Below are 26,748 nucleotides of genomic sequence, written 5' to 3' on the forward strand. Positions count from 1 at the left end.
AGAGAACAGAGACTCCACCGCGTTGCCTTTGCCTTTGCCTTTGCCATTGCCGTTGTTGTCGCCGCTGTTGTTTGCTGCCGTTGCTGCCGTCGTCGTCGCTGCTTTTGTCGTCGTCAGTGTAGATTTGTGCTTCGCTCTGTACGGTTGGAAGGCGCGCGGGCGTCTTATAAGATAAAGCAAACTGAACTTAGTTTCAAATCAACTGCCACGAACAACATCACATCACATCACATTGCCAATACGCCAACAACTGCAACATCGACACGAACAATCAAGAAGAACTTTGACTTGGTTGAATACTATTCTTCCTTGTAGTGCAGTGCGAAAAATAAATTGAAAGAAATAAAATATATGAAAAAAAATTTACTTATGTTCAACACACAGCGAACCCATTGAAAAGAATTCCAAAATTATTTGAAATTTTGAAAAAAAGGAAAAAATTTAATTTACAAAATTCAAAATATGTGCAAATGAAGCAAACAGCCAGAAATAATAACATTTTTGTTAACTGTTGCAAGCTTCGAGTTTAATTGTTTGTTTTGGTCGTAAAATCAAATTTTATGACCAGCAACATAAAAAAAGCAAAAGCCAACCACAACACCAGCAACAATACCACAGCAGCAGCAGCAGCAGCAATAACAACAACAACTTATTCACTCACACGCATTTAGAAATATAAAATAAAAAAAATTAAATTACTCGTGCGATTTGTGCCGGCGTTAAACTATTAATAACAACAACGACAACAAATGGAATGCCAAAAAAAAAACAAGAAAATTTATTAATTCAAGCGAAAGGTGAAAAGTGATTGCAATCGGAATTGCAGCAACAGCGAGAAAAAATTATTTAAAAAACTTATTCGAACAACAAACGCAAATCCAATTTGAATTCAATATTTTGCGATACTGTGAACACCCTGTGACTACAACTACAACTACAACAACTGGCTTTTGATCAAATCAACTGCCCGCCCCCTGACCAACAACAAAAATTTTTGACTCTCTTTTTGCCCGCTCCTCACACACACACATTGTGAAAAGCAGCGGCGCTCTTTACTTTTTCCCAGTGACACGCTCTCACCCTGCCGCAGTGCGTGCGTGTTTCTGTGTGTCTCTGTGTGTGTTTGTGTGTGAGTGTGTGCGTGAGCAAGGCGGAGTGCGTGTGCGGTACGTAACTAACCTGAGACCAAAACAAAAAGCGTCACAAAATTTTAATTAAAGAAACACACAAAAATACAAAAAAAAATTAAAATTACAATTTTCAATAAATCGCCTGTGAACTGACATAAAGAAAAAGAGCGAGAAAGATACAGAGGCAAAGACAGAGAGAGCAACAGAAAGAGCGAACGTTTCGTCTTGCGGACGGTGGGTCGATCAAGCGACCTACCCATCCGCTCTGACTGGGACTGGAGTGTGTGTTTGTTGTGTGTGGAGCTGTTCCTCTTTCCTCCTCCACGTTTGATTGAAACGCGTTAAAAATAACCGTAAATATTCCACCCCTTCCCCAAACCCCAACCATCCCGCTGGCGTGCGCTCTCTACGACCCCCACGATGTCTCGGCAGTCGGGTCGCACGCCGCTGCCGGGGCTTGGTGGGGGCATCATACACACCCACATCCACACCCACATCCCCATCCCTCCCATCCCACCCATCCCTCGCATCCCTCGACACCCGCCATGCAGCATCATCATCAGCAACATCAGCAACAACAACAACAGCAACAACAACAGCAGCAGCAACAGCAACATCAGCAGCAGCAACAGGATCAGCTACAGCAGTCCGCCCAACATTTGCAGCAATTGCATCACCATCCGCACCACCACCACCACCTGCCTCTCCATACCGCCAGCCATCATCACAGCGCGCATCCCCACTTACAGCAGCATGCTGTTATCTCCTCCGCAACGGTTCCCTTGTCTACGCCAACCTCAGTGTTGCAGCAACAACAGCAGCAGCAGCAGCAGCAGCAACAACAGCAACAGCAGACAACACCTACCACACATTCCACGCCAACGCATGCGGTCATGTACGAGGAGCCTCCCCCAGTGCCAATTGTCGCCGTGCAGCAACAAACGCCCATCCAGCTTTTACCCACACCTCAGCAACACCAACAGCAGCAACAGCAACAGCAGCAGCAGCAACAACAACAGTTGCCTGCAACGCCTGTTGGAGGATCCCTTAGTCCAGCACAGACTCCAACAGGATCGTCTACCCAGCAGCAACAGCCACAGCAGCAGCATCTCACATCTCCGCATCATCAGCAACAATTGCAACAAACTCAACAACAGCAGCAACAACAACAGCAGCAGCAGCAGACTTCAAATACAGTCCCTAGTGGCGCCTCTTCAGGTCTCCAACAACAGCAACAAAATCCAGCGGTTGTCCCTGGCCAAACTCAAATCGTGGCGCCGACAACGGCGAGTGTTTCTCCCTCCAGTGTTAGCTCTCAGAAGGAAGGTGAGCAGTCGGCAATACAAAGAATCAAATTGATTCGAAATTCCCATAAAATTCAAAACAAGAAGAAAGAAAAATTACAAATAGCTTCAAGTCCCTTTTCTGAATAATTTTAAATCAAACATCTTGCCCTTTAGTTTTTGAAATGATATTCTATTTCTTTCACTTTTATTTTGAGTTTTGGTGAACAATTTAATTGAAAACTATTGAAAATTTATTTAAAAAAGGTTTTTTTTTTTGAAACTGCAGAAAAATTTTTGGGAAGTTTGTTTAAATCTATTTTAAAAAAATTTTTGGATTATTTAGTTATAGAAAAACAAATTGGAATTTTGTTGTAATTTTTTCTCTATTTTAATTTGATAGTGTTCGTAAAATTTTTAACATTTTTTCGAGTGTTCTGCATTCTTCTCGGAGGACCAAACATAGCTGTGCGATTTTTTTTTTTTTTAACGACTTGTTACAAGTTTGACGAAATAAATTCTCTCATATCACAACGTATCACAACCTTTTAGAATTCAAGACTATATCAACTTCTTTAACCTAATGTAAACAAATACCTTTTGCTTCTTAAGTGGTGTAGACTCTTTTGCGTTGCATTGTAACAAATAAAACAAAACTTAGCCTACTTACTATGTAAACTATTATATTGCCACAGCTAATAATAAAAAACAAATTCCATTCTGTTTGTTTTTCAGACATAAACATGTCCATCCAGTTAGCGCCACTACATATACCCGCGATCAGGCCTGGCCCCGGCTTTGAAACGGATGCCTCGGCTGTCAAACGGCACACGGCACCCTGGCCCTACAATGACGACGGCTTCAATCAGTATCACGCCTCCCAATATTATTTGGAGCAGCGAGATCGAAAACCCATGTTTCCATACTATCCAGATACCCAGTTTTCGGTAAGTGTGACTCACCCATTCAGGGCATCCAGTCTCGTCTCGCATATAACTCAATGCCAGTGCTCCTCTTATCGCTATTTCTTCTTCCCGTCCTTTTCAATTTCCAATGTAGTACTGGGCCAATTATCGTGATCAACCGAACCATGCCACACCATCGGCCTACATAGGTGCAACCGATGACCGCAATGCAACTGTCAGCGCAGTGGCAGCGGCGCGACAGTCGGTGGAGGGGACCTCGCAGTCCAGCTATGAAACGCCCACCTTTTCGTCACCGGGCGGACTCCGCGGATACCCAGGCGATACCTATTCCAGCACAGGTATGTCAAGCATAACTAAATACATACCTATTTGTTTGAGTTTGCATTCGTTGCGCCCTCTTGTTGACACTTGGGAAAAGCAAATTTTCGCATTGCCAGTTTGCCGTTTAATTAGCGTATTGCAAAATACCACATAAATTATTTACCTAATATTTAGTTAAGGTTGCAAGTCTAATGCGCGGGTGTGAAAGTTGTCAGATCGGAAATTATGAACAAAGGTGCTGAGGGCGAGATCTGTGCTCAATCTGTCTCTGTCTCTGTCTCTCTAGGAAAACATATGTAATTATAATGAGGAAAAGTCTAGACGAAATTCTGAAACCAATATTCTAATGATGCACATAACTATAATTATTTGGCGGGCCTTCAACTTGATTTTTAATTTAAATCCATTTAGATAGTATCTCCCTTAGAACACTTCCTTAAAAAAACCAATGGTTATTTGGTGGCATTTTGAATGAGATATTAAAAGGCGAACTGTATTTACATATGTACAACTTGCGGGGGGCATTCAATGGGCCGGAACGAATGCATTCATTAACCACTTCCGAATGAATCGTCCATTGTTAAAATGCCATTAAGCGAGCTCAGTTCACCCTGCCATATCAATTAAAAGCCCATAAATGTCGAATTTGAATAATTTTTTGTTGTATATTATGGTTATGGCTAAACAATTTCATTCATTGCTCTATAAACTTTATGAGCTGCGATTGCAACAGTTTAGGGACGGAGACACTTTGCTTCCCACACATACCCCCACCCTCTGTACCCCTATTCACACACTTTTCATTTTGGATCTTTATTCATGATTTAGGTGCCTCGGGAGGTCTGTCAGTTGGAGCTGTGGGTCCTTGCACGCCGACCAATGCACTGCACGAATGGACTGGCCAGGTGTCGGTAAGGAAAAAGCGCAAGCCCTATTCCAAGTTCCAAACCCTTGAATTGGAGAAGGAGTTCCTGTTCAATGCATATGTGTCCAAACAAAAACGGTGGGAATTGGCCAGAAATCTGCAATTAACTGAGCGTCAGGTGAGTTATAATACAATCTTTGATTAAACTTTTATTATATTTTTGTTTCAAATTCGATTTTAGGTGAAGATATGGTTCCAGAATCGTCGCATGAAGAACAAGAAGAACTCGCAGCGACAGGCCAATCAGCAGAATAACAATAACAACTCCAGCAGCAATCACAATCATGCACAGGCCGCCCAGCAGCATCATAGCAATCATCATTTGAACTTGGGTCTGAGCATGGGACATCATACCAAAATGCACCAGTGACCTTTGGATAACAGCAGCGCTGGCGCCATGGGCTTCACCACCACCTACTAGCAGTTAGCCAATCCGAATCCCACTTCGAGTCAAATCAAGAATGAGTTGATCATGGATTTCCCATGATCACAACAAAGAAAGAAGCAAACAAATCCAAATGTACAAATCAATAATCCTTTGAATTGAATGAATTGGGATTGGATTGGATAGAGCAGGAAGGAGGAGCAGGAAGGAGGCAGCCTAGGAAAGCATTAACGCCGCTGTTTTCAAAGCTGACATTAGAAGAAACTTAATACAGATGCAGAGAGGGAAATAGAGAGGAGAAGAGAGAGGAAAAGAGAGAGTAAAAGAAATGGAAATAAAGGGAGATGAGATACTAGAGTGGAAAATCTACGTTTAAATGCGGTTTAATTAATAAGTCAGTTTTTAGAAATATTTCCAACAAAAGGGCATACGAGACAAAGGCAAAGCATCAACAGTTTAGACAAGGACCACTCGAGAGATAAACCCACAGACATAACGAATGCTTAGTTTAGTAGTTAAATCTAAAAATAAATAGCGAGAAACGGGAAGGAGTGAAGATCGATATCGATCTCGAAATCGATATCGATATCTAGACTATGCTAGGCACTTCAATTCGTAATATGTATGAATATATATGTATGTAATTCTCTCAAAAGCTCTCATAACCTTACGCGCATTAATTATTTCAAAAAAGAAAACCTATAAATTATGAATATATGAATATTACTCATAAAACATACACACACACACACAAACAAATTATGAATAACAAAAGTTCATGTAGTAGATTTAAAACAAAAACAAAATGTAATTGCAACCGACGAGCACATTGTAGACCCAGCAAAACAAAAACAAATTGTTTAACAATTCCTCAAGACACTCTATTCAAAATTGCATAAACTAAAGAAAAAACCCTTCTAGCATTCTCTTATAAGCAAAAACACAAACACACACTCAAATCAATATCCAAAATAATGCAGATAATGGACAGAGTCAAGTCACTACCTAGCATAGATTTCGTCGTGAAATATTCTTTGTGTCGTGTCCTTAGATAACTCTTAAGTTCCTGTATATAAACTAAGACATAATTGCCCACTCCCAGGCGAAATGATACCGATGTATGTATGTATGTAGTTGCAGTTGCATGCCACCTTTAGTGAAACCGTCTAAAGAGTAAAAATATATGTATATATATATTGTTCAAACACAATATATACCATAAAGTTTTGCAAACTGGAGTTGAAATTCGATTTTAGTAAATAGTAACTCATAAGATTTCGATGTGTGTGTTCGATGTTTACTCCATTTAGTTAAAATCGCTTTCGATCTAACTAAACAAAAATAATCTACAACTTAGTACTAAGGACAGACAATTGCAATCAATGCAATTGTGTATCGCAGCAAAAAGCAAAACAAGAAAAAAAAAAAGAAGTAAATTACTATATCTATACCTTAAATGCTACCTATATATATATATATATTATGACATAATATAATAAACATAAACGTACACATATGCATACATATATTTTCATGTGTATCGACTCTGCTTAATCCTGATATTATGCCTAAGTTTAGTTTTGTCGATTTTTGTTAATGCTTTGCCCCGTGCATTATATTATATTAAATTGTATTCTATTCTATTATATTATATTATATATATTATATTATATTATAATAATGCCTATACATACATCTGAAATGAAATGGAAACAATTTCACCCACTGCTTTATATTCATGTTCTTGTATTATTATGATTTCAGAACCCCTTTTTTAATAAGTTGTAGTCTAAACTCGGTTATGTTATGTTCGATTATAGTTTGTTTAGTGAATTTTTATCTAGCATTAGCAATTCTCTTTTTTAAAAAGTTAATTATTGTGAATAAAATACAACAAGTTGCAAAATTTATGCAATTTAACAATTTAACATCCACAATGGTTTATTCCAGTCTTACCACATACTTGTTCCACCTGTCTCTGTTTAAAGTTTTTAGTTTTGTTTTTCATTACTATTATTATTATGTTTAACTTTTTAGTTTTGGTAAGTACTTACTGTCGACCATAGATGGCTAGAGGCTGGTGGCCTGTGTGCGACCTCTCAATATCGAATTTATTCATAGCAATTCACATACACACATGCAAAACTATGTACCCGCTCTAAATTAAACTAAATAAATCAAACAAATAGACTAATTGTAAGTAACTGCACATAAGTACTTGCCCATAACTGATAACTAGATTCAAACAACTACAACACAAATCAATACATTTTGCTTCTATGAATCCATCCTCTATAAAACTACTATCGATCTAACTATCTAATTAACTTAACTGTCTAACAAATCAATTAACAATTGGAAAATCTATTTACATAATTTCCATTGGTTTTTCCCTCCTAAGTTGTCCTGGCAAATTTCATTTCGCTTTTTGGTAATACATTATAGCGCTTAAATAATTAATATTCTAGATTTAACTAGTCTTGTTTTCGAATATGTCATAAGGTTAAATAAATTATTATGTAACTGTGTCTTTTGAATTTTTCCTTAATGTTGGATCTTGCCGGCAAATCAATGGCATTTAATTGCAAGGCTTATTTCAGAATTGTGAAATTCCCTATTATTAAAAGTGTTGAGCCAATTTCTAACAGGTAATTGTATGAGGGTGGGATTTATATTATGCATTTCCATAGATATTTTATTAGGGCTGGAAACCTGGAAATTTGATTTCTTTAATATGATAATAATAATCTGGAAAGGAACTAAATTTTTTTTTTTTAACAATATTTTTGAGATCAAAACTGTATTTAAGTCGGATTTAATATATTTTGAATATTTAAATATACATTCATTGAATATCTGTAAATTTTAGCGAAGTTTTATTTAAATTCTTTCAATAGTAGCGAAAAGAGAAAGCTTACTGAAAGAACATAGAGAGTGAGAGAGTGCGAAAAAGAGAAATAAGATTAAATTTTTAGTGAATGTGAGGGTGAAATTTGGGATGCGGGAACCAACTCTCAGAGATGGCAACATCTTCCTATACCTTGGCTTTTCAAGGTTTTGAATCGAAACCGAAGCGAATTCTTATTAATAAGTTTTTTAAACTTTCTAAGTACTTTAACGTTTGGCTACCGAAATAATTATTTATATAGCCAAGAGTCATTAAACGCTATTTATCGCACTCTTACAAGCTAGGGATAAGTTTAGCGGGTGGTCCAAGGGGTTCGGATCCTCCCGGAAATTTTAAACTTCAGAACTTGTACTAGTCGTAGTAATTTCTTAGACTACCTGAGCAATTATTACGGTTTCTTTTTATATGCAAGTATATGGATCCTAATGCAAAAAGTCTTATCACACTATTTTTAGCCAATTTTGATTTTTGTTTTATTACGCATTTTTTTATTGGAACCCTTCTGATATTGATTTTTAGATCCGTTTTAGGTCCTTTGCTGCTCCACTGTTTGGGTTTAACTTGTGAAGCTATTTAAATTCTAAACCGGTTGATAACATTTTTATACCCTTGCAAAAAGGGTATATAAATTTTGGTCAAAAGTGTGCAACGCATAGAAGAAAGCATCTCTGACCATATACAGTATATATATTCTTGATCAGCACGACGAGACGAGTTCAAATCGCCATGTCCGTCCGTCCGTCCGTCCGTCTGGATCAACGCAAACTCCTCCTAGACCGAAAGAGCTACAGAGCTGAAACTTTGCATGTAGGCTTGTATATACTGCAGGCGTTGTATATCTCGGATTCAGCCGGATCGGATCACTGTACCATATAGCTCCCATACAAATGGCAAAGTCACGAACAGTGACTTTTCTTAATAACTTCGTTATTTTCTGAGCTATTATCATGAAATTTAATATTGGTGAGTTAATTACACATATAAACGACTATGCCAAATTTGATCAAAATCGGGTGACTATATCATATAGCTCCCATAGGAACGATCTTTCGAAAACAGTGACTTTTGTCAATAACTTCGTTACTTTTAACGCGATTGCTTTCAAATTAAACATTTCCTGGTTTAATATATCTGTCAATGACTGTGCAAAATTTGATAAGGATCGGGTAACTATATCATATAGCTCCCATAGGAACGATCGGTGGAAAACAGTGACTTTGATAAATATCTTCGTTATTGCCTATGCTAAGATTGTAGGCCGTTCTTTCGCAAACATTAGCCCTTTTAGCTTAAACGTTTTTCCACTTTGATGGCTATAGGTAAGGAAAAGTTACCAAAAAAATTGCAAGGGTATACAAACTTTGACGCGGTCGAAGTTAGCCCCGGCCCTCTGGTTTTAGTTGGATTACCTAGAATATTGCGGAAAACAGTCCGTAAATAATAAAGTTAATGGTTCGTCTTTAAGAACTGTGAGTTAGTTTTGTTCATCAAAAGAGATAGGCGGCATGGTAAGACCTACTTGGATGATGATACTAATCGAATTATATATCCTTTTTAAGTTTTCCAGACTAACATGATTTGACTGTTCGTTCTTATGAGAGCTATGTACTATGAGAAATATCACTGTTAGTTACATAGTCATTCTTAAGAGACTCACGTGAAGGATTTAAAAAATTAAGTAGAGTTGATAATTTTTGAACATTGAATTTCGTAAATATTTTGAACAATTTGGATCTTTTCTGACATCTTTTCTTGCCTATATTGGAAATCTTAACTTCAGTCAAAATTCTTTATTACTATCATATTTATACATAAAATGTTTTTCAATGTACTAAAATTAATATTATAGATTTCATTGACTATTTTGTATATGACTACCTATGATTACTTAAGGATGATACCTTCTCCTAATAACGGTTCCTCTTACTTTGACCCTCCTAAAGTCTATTTATTTACAAATATACCGTTCTGTTTGTGTTTTTATCAAATAATATTGATTTTTCTGTTCATTATCTGAGATGTTAGCTTTTGAACAAAGAAAATGCAAACATATTGACATGTTTATGAATTATTTGCATAGTTAATTGGTAATTCCTTTTAACCGAAAAGTGAGTATGACAATCTGACATTTATTTAAATTTTATGCAAATCGGTTGAGCAAGGGGTTGAAAACAGATTTCCAGTTTTAGTGATAAATGCAGATACATTCGCATACATATGTATGTATATGGCGAGGTACAGATACATATGTATACGAAGATATGTATTACATGTATATACCTAAGTGATGTATGTAGTACGTATTTCTATTCGATGGAAAGTACATAAGAACCGCTGAGAAATTGAGCGAGAGAAAAGAGAAATGCCATAAAATGCACCCCGCTATGTAAACATTGGCATTTCCCCTCTTTGAAGGTTCAGAAATTGCGAGTTAAAGTGCTTCGGTTCGGTTCAGTTTAATGCGTTTTTTATGTTATATACAACGAGGCGCTTTCGCCCATTGAACGGAAGTGGGTTGGCTTGAGTGGGGTTGGGTTGGCATCTGATGGGCTGGTTTACTTTGGCTTTGGCCATGCCTTAGGTGGTTGATTGCGTCCAATGTTAGTTTACAACCCCGTCATCAAATTTTAAGTTTTCAAAGATTTTCTAGTGATGTGAAGTTTTTTAAATATTTCTCTATACCAAAAATTGTTCAAGGTATGAAACGCTCTAATAAAGTCACGCGAGTAAATATTCCAAAAGTAGCAATAAGCCATTAATCTATATTGAAAGCTAGCATCTAAGACTGAAAACCGAATGGCCGAATGGCAACTCGGTGATAAGAATAAGTTCAGAAATTTTTTACTTCAGGCCCGTTTTCAATAGTTTTCAATAGTAGGAGAAAAGTCAGTGGTTTGACTTGTAATAACATTCATAGTAGGAAACATTTGCTTTTCACTTATTTCATCATCTTGTCGAGATTCAAAAATATTTCCTTGCAACTTTAAACCGGTCTACAACCTTTGGCTGAAGCAGTGCGGCACAAGTAGCTAAATATTTCAAAGCATGTTTATATGAAAGCTCTGAATATATTTTTTCGATTTTGATCAAAAATGGCAGGGTTATTAAGAGGTATATTAAACTGAAAAATAATTATGTTAATGACAATCGAGTCAAAAGTAACAAAGTTATTTATAAAAGTCGAGTCCCAGGCTAGTGTATGGATGTAGTTTTCATGTAAGCCGAAAGCCTAACTATATCCTATACTTTAATAATAATACTAATATTTATAAGTCACTGTTTTCGACCGATCGTTCCTATTGAAGCTACATGATGTAGTCTTCTTAAAATTTGGTACTGTCAGTAATAGGTATACCGTATACAATCTGACATATATGATCTTTTATGATATAGTGATCCGATTCGGTTGAATCCGAAATATACCTACAAACCCTGCAGTGATCGTGCTGATCAAGAATATATATACTTTATATTGTCCGAAATGCTTCCTTCTTTGCGTTGCACACATCTGACCAAAATAAATATACCTTTTTGCAAGGGTGTAATAATACAAATGAAATTGTTTAACTGCTTTTACTATAATACAGGTCAAATTTTCTAAAAAAGTTTTTAATTTCATTTGATTCTAAACACAAAAATGACTTTCCAAAAATCTTATTTTTAAACTAAATTCAGCATTAAAAAACCATTTAACTGAATAGAAATCAGGTTGATTAAAAACTTTTAAAAACAAGATCAAATTTTTTTAACTTTCAAATGGTTATTGTTGTCAAATTAAGTAAGTATGTCGTTCGGCCGACTTCGGATTACCATGCACCAAGTGAAAAAAAATATTTTGAATTTGAAGACCAAAAGTACGTCTAAACCAGAGGGTCGGGGCTAACTTTGACCGCGTCAAAGATTGTATACCCTTGCAAGGTTTTTGGTACTTTTTTTTTTCTACCTATAGCCGTCAATCACAGCACTCGCTATAGAGACCGCCCCGAAGCTCATCCAAATCCCTTAGCCAATGATTTGGCCGTCAACACCTCCAGGCGTAGGGTAAATCGTATGCATCTTTTGGTCAGACGACCAACACCGATTGCTCGATAACATTGACTCAATTTATAAAGCTCAAATTCGTTGTAAAAGCTGTCTGAAGCTAAGACAACAAAAATGAAATATTAACATAAAAGAAAAAAATAGCTGTCAATGAGAAAAAATGTTTTAACTAAAATCTCTAATGTTTGCGAAATAACGGCCTTCAATCTTAGCATAGGAAATAACGAATGTATTGATCAAAGTGTTTTCCACCGATCGTTCCAATGGGAGCTATATGATATAGTGACCCGATCTTGATTAAATTTAGCACAGTCGTTTATAGGTGTAATAATCTCAATATTCAATTTCCCGACAATAGCTCAGAAAATACCGAAGTTATTGAAAAAAGTCACTGTTCGTTACTTGCCGACTGTATGGGAGCTATACGATATAGTGGTCCGATCCGACTGAATCCGAGATATACAAACTGTGCAGTATGTAAAAGCCTACATGCAGGAGGAGTTTGCGTTGATCCAGACGAACAGACAGACAGACGGACATGGCTATTTCTACTCGTCTCGTCGTGCTGATCAAGAATATATATACTTTATACGGTCGGACATGCGTTCCTCTTTGCGTTGCACACTTCTGACCAAAATTAATATACCCTCTTTGCAAGTCCAAACTAAAAATGATTTAGTATGATGGGTGCAAGGTATAAACAAAAAAACAATATTTTTTAACCGTAATGTCAGCCATTTACATATATATAATTGGCAAATTCTTTTCATTACTTACGGAAAAAGCAAACCATTGTAGTCTGAGTAATTTTGATCGAAATTGCAAAAAACAATAGGTCCTCAAAATAGTTATTGATTGAATTACCGGTCTAAATAATCTGGTTCTTATAGTTTATGAGATCTACATATGTACATATGTAGATGGACAGACTAGCACAAGATTTATTCTAGAAATGATTATTGAATTTAGGGCTAATAATATACACTTTATTGGAAAGTGAAAAGTAATAGAAAATGATCAATAAGCCTATGAATCTTCCCATACTTATTTCCCATCTGCCAAAAGGACTGACTGTAAGCCTTTTAAATTTTATATTCGAACTAACAATAAGTTGATTGAAACTTTTGTTAAAATTTGTTATTCAAAACATAATCTAAAGTTCACTTTTTATTACCAAGTGTGTATCTTCTTTTTCCTTTATATTCCTCCGCCCTTTGCAAAGCGTTCCACCCTTAAAAAATTCTTGCATCTTCATAAGAAAAAGTTTGCTAAAATTTATATACATACTTTGATTTAAGTTTATTATACCATACACCCATAGGGTGAAATGGTATATTAAAGTCGCCAAAATGTATGTAACAGGCAGAAGGAAGCATCTCCGACCCCACAAAGTATATATATTCTTGATCAGGATCAACAACCGAGTCGATCTAGCCATGTCCGTCTGTCCGTCTGTCCGTATGAACACCTAGATCTCGGAGACTGTAAGAGCTAGAGCCACCAAATTTGGTATGTAGACTCGTGTAGTATGCAGTGATCAAGTTTATTTCAAATTTTTGCCACGCCCCTTTCCGCCCCCGCAATTTAAAAAAAGCGTTTATCTCAAAAACTATTCCAGCTAGAGACACCATATTTGGTATGTATATTCCCTTAGTAAATGCACACATTTTATATGTATAAAAATTTTGCCACGCCCTTTTCCGCCCCCGTAATTTGAAAAACTTGATTATCTCCCGTATTTTTTTTACCTTATGCAATCAAATTTGGCACACTTATGCTCGTATGATTGATTGAGCGAGATACTAAGATATGCTTGTAAGAAGCATGTGAAAATGCATTTGTTTAATAAAGTTGAAATATTTGCTTCACTGGTGTATGGTATACCTAAGTCGGCGAGACGACTTACTTCATTTTTGTTGTAATTTTGAGTAATCGTATTAGGCTCTCTGATGTGCACTTGCCTCTGTCCTACTTTACCTTATAACACACATACCTGAGCTGTGTGTTAAAAAGAGATGGCGATTGTTTAAGAGAAACAGAGGGTATGCAATTCTGGCTAACAATAGGAACTTTTTTCGACTCCAGCTCGATTTCATAACCCTTATAGAAATTTGACAGAAAAACACTTAGCAGACAAGGATAAACCAAAGAAGATATTTAAGTTTAAAACTGTTAGTTTCAGATAGATTTCCAACCATCGGTCAAGTCCCGAACAAAAACAGTTGAATTAAATCGTTTTTACCACCAACATTTTTTCCTTTCTTTTTTTTTAGAATACTATAAAAACAAAATATTGAGTTCATGATGTTAACACAGAATTCAGAACTGTCATCCCAAATTTTAAGCCAATCAATGGACTAGAACTTAAGTCTTTGCGACTGTAATTGAAAACTAAAATAAAACTCTTAAATTCTTCAAATTCCCAGACAACAAATGAAACATGAAATCAGTTTTCCATTGATCTGTCTTGGAGTTTGTTAGAAATTATTGCACACTTAGCAAATGGAAATATATTCGAATGTCGGTAAAAGATTGCTTTGAGCTAATAAGCCGATAGTCCATGATTAAACTTGTTCTAAGGGAGATTAGGATTATTAGTCATTCATTCATTTAGCAAGAATAATCCTACTAAAATCTTAAACAATTCCCTGTCAGTCGCGATGCTCTGTTATGCCTACCTGATTTTCCTGATCAACTTGAGTTCCATGCATAAATATGGAAAAATATGTAACCAATTCAATAAGATTCGACCCGGTAATCAAATGAAAAGCGATTGCAATAGTTGCTTTTACTTTCCTCCCCGCTGCTAAGTGAACCCCAAAAAGTTGTGTGGTGGTGCATCTACTTCTGCTGTTGTTGTTGTTGTTGTTGTCGGCGGTGGTGGTGGCGAAACAGAGAGACACACACACAAGGCGGCAAAAACGAAATGTAAAAAGAATAACAATCAAATGATTACAACAAGAACAAAAAGAAAAACAACAATAAACATTATTAGATGGGAAACTGAAATTCAAAATTGACTCGTCGCCGATGTCGTCAGCAGCAAAAAAGAGCAGAGCCGAAGCCAGAGTGGAGTGTTGAAGACCAAGTTGAGTATACTCAAACACACACACAAAATATCCACCAAAGAATGTGTGTGTATGTGTGTTTTGGCGGGGTCGGTGAGGCGGCATGGACTTGTTTCGCACATAAAGATACAAATGTATCTACAGCAGACAGCAAATGGCGTATATAAAATGATTGGACATGTGTCTGCGTGAGAGTGTGTGTGTGCGAGTGTTTGTGTGTGTATATCGTATGGTGGTTGTTTTGCTGCCATTGCTGTTGCCCGAATGTGTGAAAGAGAACAAGAGAGCTGTGTGGGTTGAAAAGAGAGAGCCGAAAGTACGCGCGTTTTATGACTCGTCGTGTCGTGCTGTTGCCGTTGCCTTTTGCTGCTGCTGCTGCTGCTGTCGCTGCTGCTTTTGCTACTCCTCTGACTTTTCATCTTTTGGCTTTGTTAGTCGTCGCTGGTGCTCGCAGCTCATTTTCATTCTTATTCTCATTCTCATCGTCATCCTCCTCCTCATACACAATCTCAATCTCGTGGCCGTCCTCGTTCTCCTCCGATCCTTTTTTTGTTCTCGTATGTAAGTGTTGCCATCGTTTATGTTGCTTGTTGTCGGGGTTGCTATCGCCGTTGCCGTTGCCGTTGCCTATGCTGCCATCATGGGTTTACGACCTTTTTGTGTCATGTTCGACTCGCCTCTCCAATGCTGGTAATGCCAGCAAGGCGACGCGTCGCTGTCATCATCATCATCTTCATCCTTCTCTCACTCGGCTTGCGACTTCGCCTCCATTTTCAACTCCCCGTGCATCTTCTCATCGACGCACGCACTCAACCACCGTCGCCAGCGACACCTTTGCTCCACTGCGTCCTGTTGCCGCTGCATCCATTCCCGCATTCTGCTCTTCGCGACTCGGTCTGTCTGTATCTGATATATGTATAGGTACTACATACATATGTATTCTCATTCTGCTGTTCTCGATTGTGTCTCTCGTCTCTCTGTCTCTCAAATGGCACTTCGTGCGCCGACCGCGCTGCTTGCTTCTGCCGCTCTGCCAGAGCCATTGCCACCGACTTGTGTCAAACTGAACAGCAAATATTATTTTTTGGACACTTTGCTATCAGGTCGACGCCGCGTCGCCCAGAACCAGACACAGTCCTGCTCCATTCACCGTCAAACCGGCCAACGATTGATATCAATCCACAGCATCCACCATCACACAAGGAGCCCAACCGAACCAAAACCTAATCCCGTGTCGCCTTTTCAATTGTTCAAAAACGTCTGTGCAGAATGATGTCGCATTCCTGTCATGGCTGCCATCCAATTCCATTGTCTGCGTCGGCCATTCAATGGGAAAAATCAAAAGAACACAAACCGAAAAAAAACAAAATACGAAAAACGAAAACGAAAAGTGGTTCCAATTGTGTATAATTGAAATCGAGCAAGAAAAAAAGGGAACACATCGGAGAGCGCTGAATGGAACGGCACGGCACAGCACGGCAAGGCAGAGAAACTGGTTGTAAATCAAGCCGGTTTAGGCTTCGTGTGCGCTGACCAAAATTAATTATAATCATCACAAAGAACTTGGACTACTACCACGGGGTCGCGCTTGGCCCCCATCGAGCGCGCTCGGGCGGCCAATTGTGAATGTGGATTACATTTTTGCGTGTGCGTTTCGAGGCGAATAAACAAGCGAATATGTTCTTAAGAATTCTGTATTCTCTGTGCGTTGTTGTGTGTTGGGATCCCCTCGTAGCCATTACCAATACCAGTGCCAGTCTCTGGTCCGTGGTCCATGTATGTATATCACATGTCCGGTTCGTTGCTTGTCCCCCTTTGCACAAGTTTCGTCGCGTTGTCGTTCATCTCGCGGTTGGTTGATCTCTCGTGTTCGTTGGGCGTAAATTCAATTAAAGTGATTTGTGGTCGCTGTTTTTGACATTCGAGATAAATAAGTGAAAACGTTGAAAGTTTGGTATGCCTGATTCATGTTGCCGTCTATAACTCTCAAACAATGTCTCTGGCAATCTAGTCGGGAATTCCAATTGGTAAGTAGCTGTTATTGATATTTTTCCAAAGTTTCTGAAATGGAAAGAAAGCTTTTAAGTTAATATTATTTGGAGAGGGAAAGGATATCGAATGGGTTTAGTCACTATAACAGGTCGTTGAACTCGATCTTTGGTAAACCAATTTAGTATACTTGCCAAAATTAAATAAAAAACTTATTTGACAGTCAAGCTTTACGAAAAGGTTACGTTGATAAAAAGTTAATTTTCAACCAAGATTATGTAAGATCTTATAGATCTGATTGGTTGTGTCATTGCCAAAAGAAAGCTAGCGAATTTGTATTTTTTATTTGCACAACATTTTAAAAGCACACTTATGACTTCAGTTTTCTCACATGCAAATGAATTTCAGGGTAAGTGTTATTTAATTTTCTTTAAGAATTCGAGATCTGCCATTCCATTAAGTGGCAAAACTTGTTTATTTATGTGGAAGTGCTTCGGACACATTTCGTTAGACATTTAACAAATTTTGCATATGACCTGACTGTGTGCAGTATGTACCCTCTATGGCCGTCTATTGTATAGAATTCAAATTTCCAACAATTCTTTTTCAAAGAATGCTAAATTTTTTGAAAATATTCAGGTAGAAAGAACTGGAAAAAGGGTTACATGTTGCTTGAAAGATTTATGACAGAGAGTTCAGTATTATAAAACTGTGTCCATATGCCTTCACGGAAGCAAAACAAATGCAAGCTGAATGACGCAAAACTCGACCACGTCCACAGAGAATAGGACCACGGTTCTAATGACGGTTGGGCATCGGTATCGCTATCGGCGAAAGCAAGTGATTTATGACCACAACCCAAAGTGCTTACAGCAGCCCACGACTCAAAATATTTGGGTTAGAACAATGACAACCTGAGACGGAAAGAGCATGCACAGATAGAGATTCATTGTGCATTGGAACGGGTTATAGGGAAACTGGAACTGGCCACCTAGAGTGCGGGTCGAAGTCCTGTGATGATGTAACATCGTCGAGCATATGCAATAAATGTATGTATATCCGCCCCCGTCCTTGTCACCCCCGCATGGGTCAATTGAACACATATAATAAAATCCAATTGACGACGTGCAGAATGATGTTCTGTCACAAATTAATTGCCCCCCTAGAAGTGAGCCAAAGAAGAAAAAAGCAAAAAGAGGGCGAATTCGTACAATCAGGAGATCGCGTGCTAAGAACCATTCACCAGTCTAGCAAATGGCGACAAAAATTAATGGGAATATGTTTGAAAAGCACATTAATATGTATCCCCTTATCCATGTTGTGCCCAAAGTGTGTCTGCCTCCATGTGAAGAGAGACATACAGACCAAGAGATATGGAATTGGTATGAAAGCGAGACAGAAACATCATGCCGTCGCCGCCCATGCTCATTAAAATTCAAAGCTAAGGGCACCCATGCGACATATGCACAGAAAAATTGTTCTTTCGCTCGGCGTCTTATCAGTTCCTTGGAAACCGGCCAGGATGGGGTATAGCTTAAAAATAATGTAATTTATTCTGACACTTTCATAAAACGAAACAATATCCAAAAACTCTGACAAACAAAGCAAGACATTATCGCCGCATAATTAATGCCACATGTTGCAGTGCTGCACGAAGCGGACCTAAAAAGGGGCATAAAGGGGAATGGGGGAAGCTGCCAGGCAGCGCCATTGCAGCGAGACAATAAAATTTGAGACCCCTCACCGTGGGATTGGGATTGCTATTGAAGGTGAAGGAGGAGGGAGCAAGAGGTAGACCAAAATGTCGCCTTTGTCGTCTGCTCCGAAGAGCACTGAGGAATATCATAAAGCCATTCGGATTTTAATTGCCCGAATAGAGTGTGGACCGAAGACCATAGACCGTGGAGCGTCAGCCCCAAAGAGTCATTTCCATATTGAGCGTTTGTCGTTTGAATAAAATTATCAAAATGAAAATCAGCGACGGAAAAGCGTGCCCATGCCGATCCCATCGCATCCCCCGGAACGCTGCCTGCGTGCGTATATATGTATGTACATTTATGTATCTTCCTTTTCCCTTCTTCTTCTCCATCTCCTTCCAATTCATTTGCCTTGTCTTTTGTGCGCATGCGTCGCCCTGGCAACAGAGGCCATTATAAAAGGGGCGGAGCTAAGGTCGTTGCCACCATAGTTCAATGTGGTGAGTTTCGTATTTCCCCCGATACCCTTATGTATGTTGGTAGGTAGGTAGGCAGATATGATTCTATGTATGACAGGAAAGCGGTGGTTGAAATTGGCTGCAAACGTTTCCAGATGTTTTTCAATACGACACAATTTCGTTGCCGAAGAAGAACATCTACTTACATATATTCTAGACAACAAATGTCACTTTCGAGTGCATAGTTTTTAAAATCCCGCATATTGCATTATTTGGAACACAAAATACATGTCAGCCATTTATCAATTATTTGACAGGAAGTGTCGCTTGGTGGAATATCACTTAAAAGCATTTGAGAATCCATATATGCAATTGAGATCTGTACTGAAATCGGTAATGATTAAATGCACGAAGCATGATTTAAATGAATATTAATACTGACGTATTATTCGAACTCAACTATTCGGTCGCTTATCGACTGATAAGGATACATATATATGTATATAGACGAGAATGTAATATGTAATTCAAGACTGCTTGTTTTTTAAAGTATTCATAGAGTTTAGTTATTCATTCGTGTATTTCCTTTCACTTAGCTTAAATATATTCATACTCATTCATTTCATTTTATACTTCACACTTCTTATGTTCCAATTACGTTCAAATTGAGTATGGGTAAATTTAAAATGAATAAATTTTTGATGTCTAAATCAAAAGAGATTGGCCTCGGACCCACACTTTCCTGTAAAATTTTAAATAAAACTGTTTAAAATTTAAGAAATAAAGAAACTAACATATTGGGTTCTGAATCGTCATTAGTTCACTTATAACTATGTGGTTCCAGTACATAAGTTCCTCCAAGTTTTTAATCACTTGGTGTTTGTATAGACAATAATCCCTGATTTAAAGAACTTGTAAAGCAGTCTTCTGAGTCCTTGCAGTTTTTTCATAGATATCTAAAAGATGATATAAGAGGACTCTGATATCAGCTTCCTGAAGGACTTTTCAAATCGATACAATCGGTCAAATGGACATCAGTTTCGTGTTTTGGAACATAATAAGTATATTCAAACTTTAAAAGCAGAGCTGAATTTCAAAGTCCTAATTAGAAAGACGCTTTCCAAATACATGTTTGGGGTCGTCTGTTGTAAAATATAATTTGCTTTATTTATAAATTTAAAAAATAAACAAATTAGATTTTGCCTAGGAATTGTTTTTTATTATTATTTAAATTAAATTAAATTAAACACAAATTAGTGTTATTAATATCTGGCAACATACCAAATCAGATTTGGATTAAAGATAGCGAATTGTAAATTATGGGTAAAACGTTTTTCACCAGGTGTACTATAACGACGGACTTCTTTGTAGAGAAGATGTAAAAGATAGATTACTGTTTTAGTATTCGGATACTCATATAAAATGACACTCAATATACGAAGCCATAGTCATATAGTATATAGAAAATTTCAGTTACAACTGAACTGATCTTTTTGTGCTGATCAAGAATACATATAACTAAAATGCATATATACCATTTTGCAACTTATAAACTTTCTTATGTTATATCATTATTTAATAGATAAAAAAGTTTCATTTGGAATTGTTTATCAATAGAATTTTAAAGTATTTAATATTAAATTTATTTTGTGTATTTTATTTTGAGTCTGGGCTACTGCAGTTCGATTTAGAAATGTTTTCAACCTCATCATCAGTCTGAAACCGGTCAACAAGTCTAATTCATTTTAATAATCATCTCTTAGTAACGTTAATTCAGAAATAAACCGATTATGAAGTACAATATATAACGCAACAGAAACAGAATTTATTTTTAAAATCCTGTAACTTGCACCGACACATCGATCACACAATTTGTATTGAATTTCAAAGATTTCAAGAACTACGAAGCAGCCGTGGTACTCATAAGGATACTTTGTTTACCACTCTACAATTGTAATGCCATACCAACGAAAACCAATTTAGAATTAAAACTACATCTTGTCTGTTCATCAAAAAATTGAGCAAAGCATAAAGTCTATATAAATATTTTATACTTTATTTCTATTCAAAAAGTATTATGCATCTGTTTTTGAAGATAAAGAATTTAATTCTAAAGTACTTCTTTGACGATATAATTCTATCAAAATTCGTCCTGTAGGAAAATCGTATATCCTGCGATATACGAAATAATATATCTTGTTTGTTAAATTTTCTGCTAGATGGCGTCTTTCAGCGGAGACATCTGGTGGCTGGGACTGCGCGGGTGTCATATTTCGATTGATAGGTGGCGGAGCAATTTCGAATTCGAAATCGGAATTTCGAATGAGAATGTATGGGACTTCTCTTATGCAAAGGGAGAGAGAATATTTCTCTTAAGAGCATATCTCACTCACACAACCAAAGATTCAAATTTGCCGCTGTAGTGGTGAGTCGCTCGTCTGATTTGATTGTGTTAGTGCTGGATCTCTGGTTGGACATCTGAACTGAACCTGAACTATGCGTATACTTGACATTCCATAACACGTTTGCAACGAATGAAACTATATAGAGAAGAAGTCATCGTAGTTGAATATCTTTCGAGATTTGGGCTAATTGGAGTTACAATCAGATGATACTGACCTTCTAATCACATCGGAGAATCGGTTGATCAGATATGTCTCAATTTAGCCGTCGCCCATTCGATCCATTTTCCCAAATGGAAATTTGTTGCCGTTTGTTTTCCAAATTGATTTATGATACGAATAAAAAACATAATGGAAAAACTAAGCAAAAGGAAAATGATAAAAATAAAACACGCGCTGGCTTTTTGGGATTGTGCGTGGCGGGAAAATGGGGAGGGAAACTATGAAAGGTTTTTGTAATTAAACAAATTGTCAACCATCACATAAATGTAGAAAAACTATAATTCATAGCCAAAATGAAAGACGCAGAGAGCTGACTGAGACATCAGGTTCGGGAGGAAAAGAAATACTCAAGTAGCCAATAACTTTTGAACGCTTTGGAACGGGTCTGGAATTTAAAAACCAAAAACAAAAACCGAATTGATTACAAATGGGAAATGTTCGATGGATGGGTTTCAAGTGCAGCATTTGGGGATAAGTTATATGCTATATGCCTAAGGAATTTGAATTGGAAAATGCGCCATGTTTCATCTTGATTTCAAACTCGATTGGCTTGGCAAGGAAATGGCTGGCTGGTTTTGATTGCTGATTGCTCAAGTACACCGCCGGTTGCCACTCGAACGCCAATATACATACAAGAAGTGTGTATGTATGTAGAGACTGGCACTTGTGAAAGGACCCTCGTCATAGGGGATAATTATCTTGTCAAAATATAATGAAGGGGAAGTCATAAATTATATAATTAACCATATTCGGGAAAATGCATCTGCGATTCATCAGCATTTTTTGGTGAACGTCAACTGAATCCGCCCACTTCTCATAGAAATGACTGTGAATGGCGGCTTTCTTTGTCTTCCATTTGATGTCTTCACCCTCCTCTAATGATGTGCCAAATTTAGTTGTTGTGACTTTACGCTTTTCGCATGTGTGTTTATTTTCAAACAACAGCGATTTCTTAATGAAGACACTCGCGGCATTAATAAAATTAAGAACACGTTACACGCAACAAACAAAAATACCAAAGCTGGCACAGTGGAATCGTTTTCAATAATTTCCAATTAAAAAATCTATAAAAAATATAACCTAATTGACTACCTACCTTTGGTTGCCGGTTTTTAAACTTTTTTCATATATGTATCTTAAAACAAAAAGTATCTAAAATAAAAAATATAAACCGAAGCCAGCATTTCTATTTTTATGATGTTTAAAAAACATCTTTTATTTTAATATATATGTAGCAATTGGATTCTCAATACTTTTAAAATTTCTTTTCGAGCTGATATTTATCAGTTTTAAAAATTATACACCATTTTTTTACAGTTTGCTTATTATATTTATAGAAAAAATTCTGCAAATCAAACATTATGATTAAAACCTAAAAAATGCAATTTGGGAAAACTATTTTGATTTTTGAAAACATTTTTATTCCATTTGACAAAAACTAATTGTTATATGTAAAGAAATTTACAATTCTAGAATAAATACCATGTAAATTTGTAAGATTTTGGGTAAATTATTTTATATTTAGCAATAATTGTCAGAAAGAAATTGTCGTGACTTCTCCGATAAAATGTTTAAAGCATTTTACTATTTTAATCCATAGTTAAGTTGAAAGATTATATGAAGGCCATGTTTTCAGGACTAATACAAAATCAAGGGATCATTTTTCTTAAGTCTCTCTTAAATAATTAAAGTATCTTACCATAAATTTTGTTAAAAATACAAAATATAATCTTCACTGATGGTGCGATGCTGTGTTGGCTTTGCATATGTCCAGTTTGTACCACAGTGGCCTTATATACTCTGGGAATAAGTTTAGCCGAAGCGAATAAAAAAACTTGTTTGTGACCATAAATTTGCGTTGATTTACACACTTTATCTCGAGGCAAGTTGAATGGCAGCCAAATGAGTTTTTTATACAAATGATTGGAATTATCATCGGCCCCAGATTGGATGCAGCCCGAAATGAGTCAACAGGCAGTCAAATTGGTATGGAACGGGATTAGGCACTTTACACTTGGATAACTCCATTTGCAATTGGCCGAGTTGGCTCCTCCTATACCAATCATGTTTAATAGGCTGCTTCTGACGTTGATGATGATGCCGATGATGATGATGATGATGAAGATGATGACTCTGCTGTGATTCGAATTGTGGGCGACTGCTGACCCAAAACCCATTGGGCATTAAGTGCTCCAAGTGCTGACGGGATCGGAGAGCAACCGTTATTAGAGTGCTTTCAACCTAATAACACCAATAAAAACTGTGCAAAACAACAAGACCGAACCAAAGACCATCACCCCGCCTCACCTCAACTACGAGGGTTAGATTGGTAAGAGAGGGGGGAAGACACTGTGAATGACTTTTTGTGCAAAAATTATATTTCAGAGCTGGCTGGCGCCCGCTGGATATGATTTTATTGCGAGCGTACTTGCTCATCGGTCGGCCATTGCTCCGTTTGTTAAGGGGAACCCTTGGCATGGGCACTGGCAGGGGCAAGTAGCTAGTGAGTGGCACGCCCCATTCCATTTCATTTCAATTCATTTTGCAAATGTTAAAAAGAAGCCAAGCCAAGGAAAATTGCGAATAGAGCAGAGAGAAGAAAAAGAGAGAAAAAAACTATCTACGAAATGGATTGGGATGTGTTTTACTCTACTCAAGTGGAGCCGATGACTATGGGCAAATGGGGGGAAATGGGAATGGCGCCGTGCCGCGCCCACTTATGCCGCGACGTCCCTCCATGACTCTCTCTATCTCTCTCTCTCTCTCTCTTACAATAGTTCGCAACGAAATTGCCCCCGGCCCGCGGACCCAAAGCCAAGTAAATGGCATGAAATGGCCTTTTTCCATTATCCAAATGGAAAACTTACACAAACAGCAAGCAAAACAAAAAAAAGACGACAGAAGACAGAAAAAAAAGAAAAACAAACACCAAAGACAAATGGCAAGAAGACAGCCCAAAAGGAAAATTACTCGAGCGCGTCATTTCCATTGCTTTATCAGCCTGAAATTTTTCGCACAAACTCACAAATCGAGGAGCAGTAAAACCCAATGTATCCATATCCATAGCCATTTCCATGAAACTAAAATGTTCCAATTATTAATTAGGCATAGAGCAATTGCTTAAGGCTAAAAGCAGTAGGCCAGATCCCAACAAAAACCATTTTTTATGGTCGAAAATATGTTATACTTGATTAAGTATTCTCTGAGTATTCATTTGGAACGAAATATCGATATTCAATTTATTTCATAAAGTAATGTATTAGTCAGTTTGTCAAGTAATTGCAATTCTACTAATTTCTTATTACTAAAATGGAAATATTAGATCTTACTCTAAAGTTTCTATATATTGTACACCTCACAGAAAAATAGTTGTTCCCAAAATCTAGTTGGTGCGGAATTAGATATCCCCTTTTGTTTAAGCTAAAGCTTCATAAGAAGCACAATGAACTGCCAAAGACAACTGAAGATAAAGTTAAGGAATTGTTTCATTTATTACTCCACCATATGGGCACTCAATTTCCATTTTGTTTTTTTAAAGCCTACTATTAATTGGTGAATAAAATCAAACCCAGTAGATAAAAAAGCTTTACGAATTAAAGTAACAATGCTCACCACATACAATTGGATAGATACAACTTGATTTTACTGATTCAAGGCCAAGAACTGATTACGCTGCTAACCTTCTAAGCAATTAGCTGACCATTTGCTGAGTCAAATCACAGAATTGCTGACCCAATTAAGAACAAGGCAGAGACGTAAATTACAAACAACAGCAACAACAACCATGTAACAAATTAAATGGAGAAAAAACCCCGGCAAAATAAACAACAAAACAGAAGGCTTAAAAGGAAAACGCTTCATTAAAAGGCGACAACAATAAAAATGGAAAAAAGAAGACAAATAAAAGAAATGTGAAAAGAAAGTGAGAGTGCCTCAAAACGAGAGCGAACTGACTGACGGACTGGCAGCCTAATGGCTCAAGGTCGCCGGGACAATAATGATGATTTAATGGGCCCATAAATAATTTTATGGCTTTAAACTCGAGGAGAAGTGCGGAGGAAGAAAAACCGAAAAAAGCGAAACCGAACCAAGCAATTATCATGGCAGAAATGGAATCGAAACAAAAAGCCGATTGGCTTTTAAGCCGTCGGCAAATGCATGAAAGGGATGGGGCCTAGGATTATTGCCGAGCTTTAAATATAAGTATTTATGTATACATATATCTGAACAATCCATTTACATAACTTGCACAATTTATGAAACATCTGCTGTTAGGGCCTGTAATGGCTGGCAATTCAAAAACTCCATGAGTCCAAGAGTTGTGAAATGAAATGCAGAGTTTATCTGGATAAACTGAAACTTGTTAATACCAAAATGGCATTAACAAACATGTTGACAGTATCTTTTCCTCTGTCTCTAAATGGTTGCCAGTATGAAAATGAGTCTCTCTCTTTCCCTGTGTGTGTATATCTTTATGGGTCACATGTGTGTGAGGCTGACCCCCACCCAAGCTCCAAGCAACCCGGGGATCCATTGAAAGCTGCTGACAATGCATACACACACACAAACACGCAAACTGATTGAAAGGGGTCGCTGTGCAAACAGAGATTACGCAAACAATGGAATCAGCAAAAAATATTACAAAAAATATATATGTACATATTCCACGAGTTAAGAGACTCCACTACGCCAAAAAGGATTGACAGTCAGCCAACTGGGAGACAGCGACGACTTAATTAAATCGAGCGGCATCTAGCAAGGCGAAGAAGGAGGAAGGGATGTCGCTACCTTAATCGTGGTCATTAAAAAAATATTGTCAGGTGCCTGAAAAAACAAAAAAGCTGCATGAGCACATCGACCAACGACCGTCGACCGAAGACCGACGACCGAGCACCTGCCAGTCAACAGGAGCGACCCATGAATATGAAATGAGGTAGGTTAAAGCTTCAGTTTTAAGAATTGCGCCATTTGCAGTTCGAGAATTACGAAATTA

General features: G+C 37.4%; 1 protein-coding gene across 1 annotated transcript; it reads left to right on the plus strand.

Annotated features, from left to right (window-relative positions):
- Positions 1–1,248: 1,248 nt before the first annotated feature.
- On the plus strand, positions 1,249–6,602 carry LOC6651223 (homeobox protein abdominal-B). The gene is made up of 5 exons (XM_023180559.2): positions 1,249–2,456; positions 3,149–3,360; positions 3,473–3,677; positions 4,489–4,703; positions 4,767–6,602. Exons 1-5 carry the CDS (start codon positions 1,676–1,678, stop codon positions 4,953–4,955), a joined length of 1,602 nt encoding a protein of 533 aa, XP_023036327.2. The 5' UTR covers positions 1,249–1,675; the 3' UTR covers positions 4,956–6,602.
- Positions 6,603–26,748: the final 20,146 nt, after the last annotated feature.

This window comes from Drosophila willistoni, chromosome 3R (assembly GCF_018902025.1).
Source record: "Drosophila willistoni isolate 14030-0811.24 chromosome 3R, UCI_dwil_1.1, whole genome shotgun sequence".
Classification (NCBI taxonomy): domain Eukaryota; kingdom Metazoa; phylum Arthropoda; class Insecta; order Diptera; family Drosophilidae; genus Drosophila; species Drosophila willistoni.

Excerpts from the sequence above, each read along its gene's own strand:
- LOC6651223 (XM_023180559.2), top strand. The coding sequence starts at position 1,676 with ATGCAGCATCATCATCAGCAACATCAGCAACAACAACAACAGCAACAA. Across the intron at positions 3,678-4,488 it reads CGATACCTATTCCAGCACAG|GTGCCTCGGGAGGTCTGTCA; the intron begins GTATGTCAAGCA and ends TTCATGATTTAG. Across the intron at positions 4,704-4,766 it reads TGCAATTAACTGAGCGTCAG|GTGAAGATATGGTTCCAGAA; the intron begins GTGAGTTATAAT and ends ATTCGATTTTAG.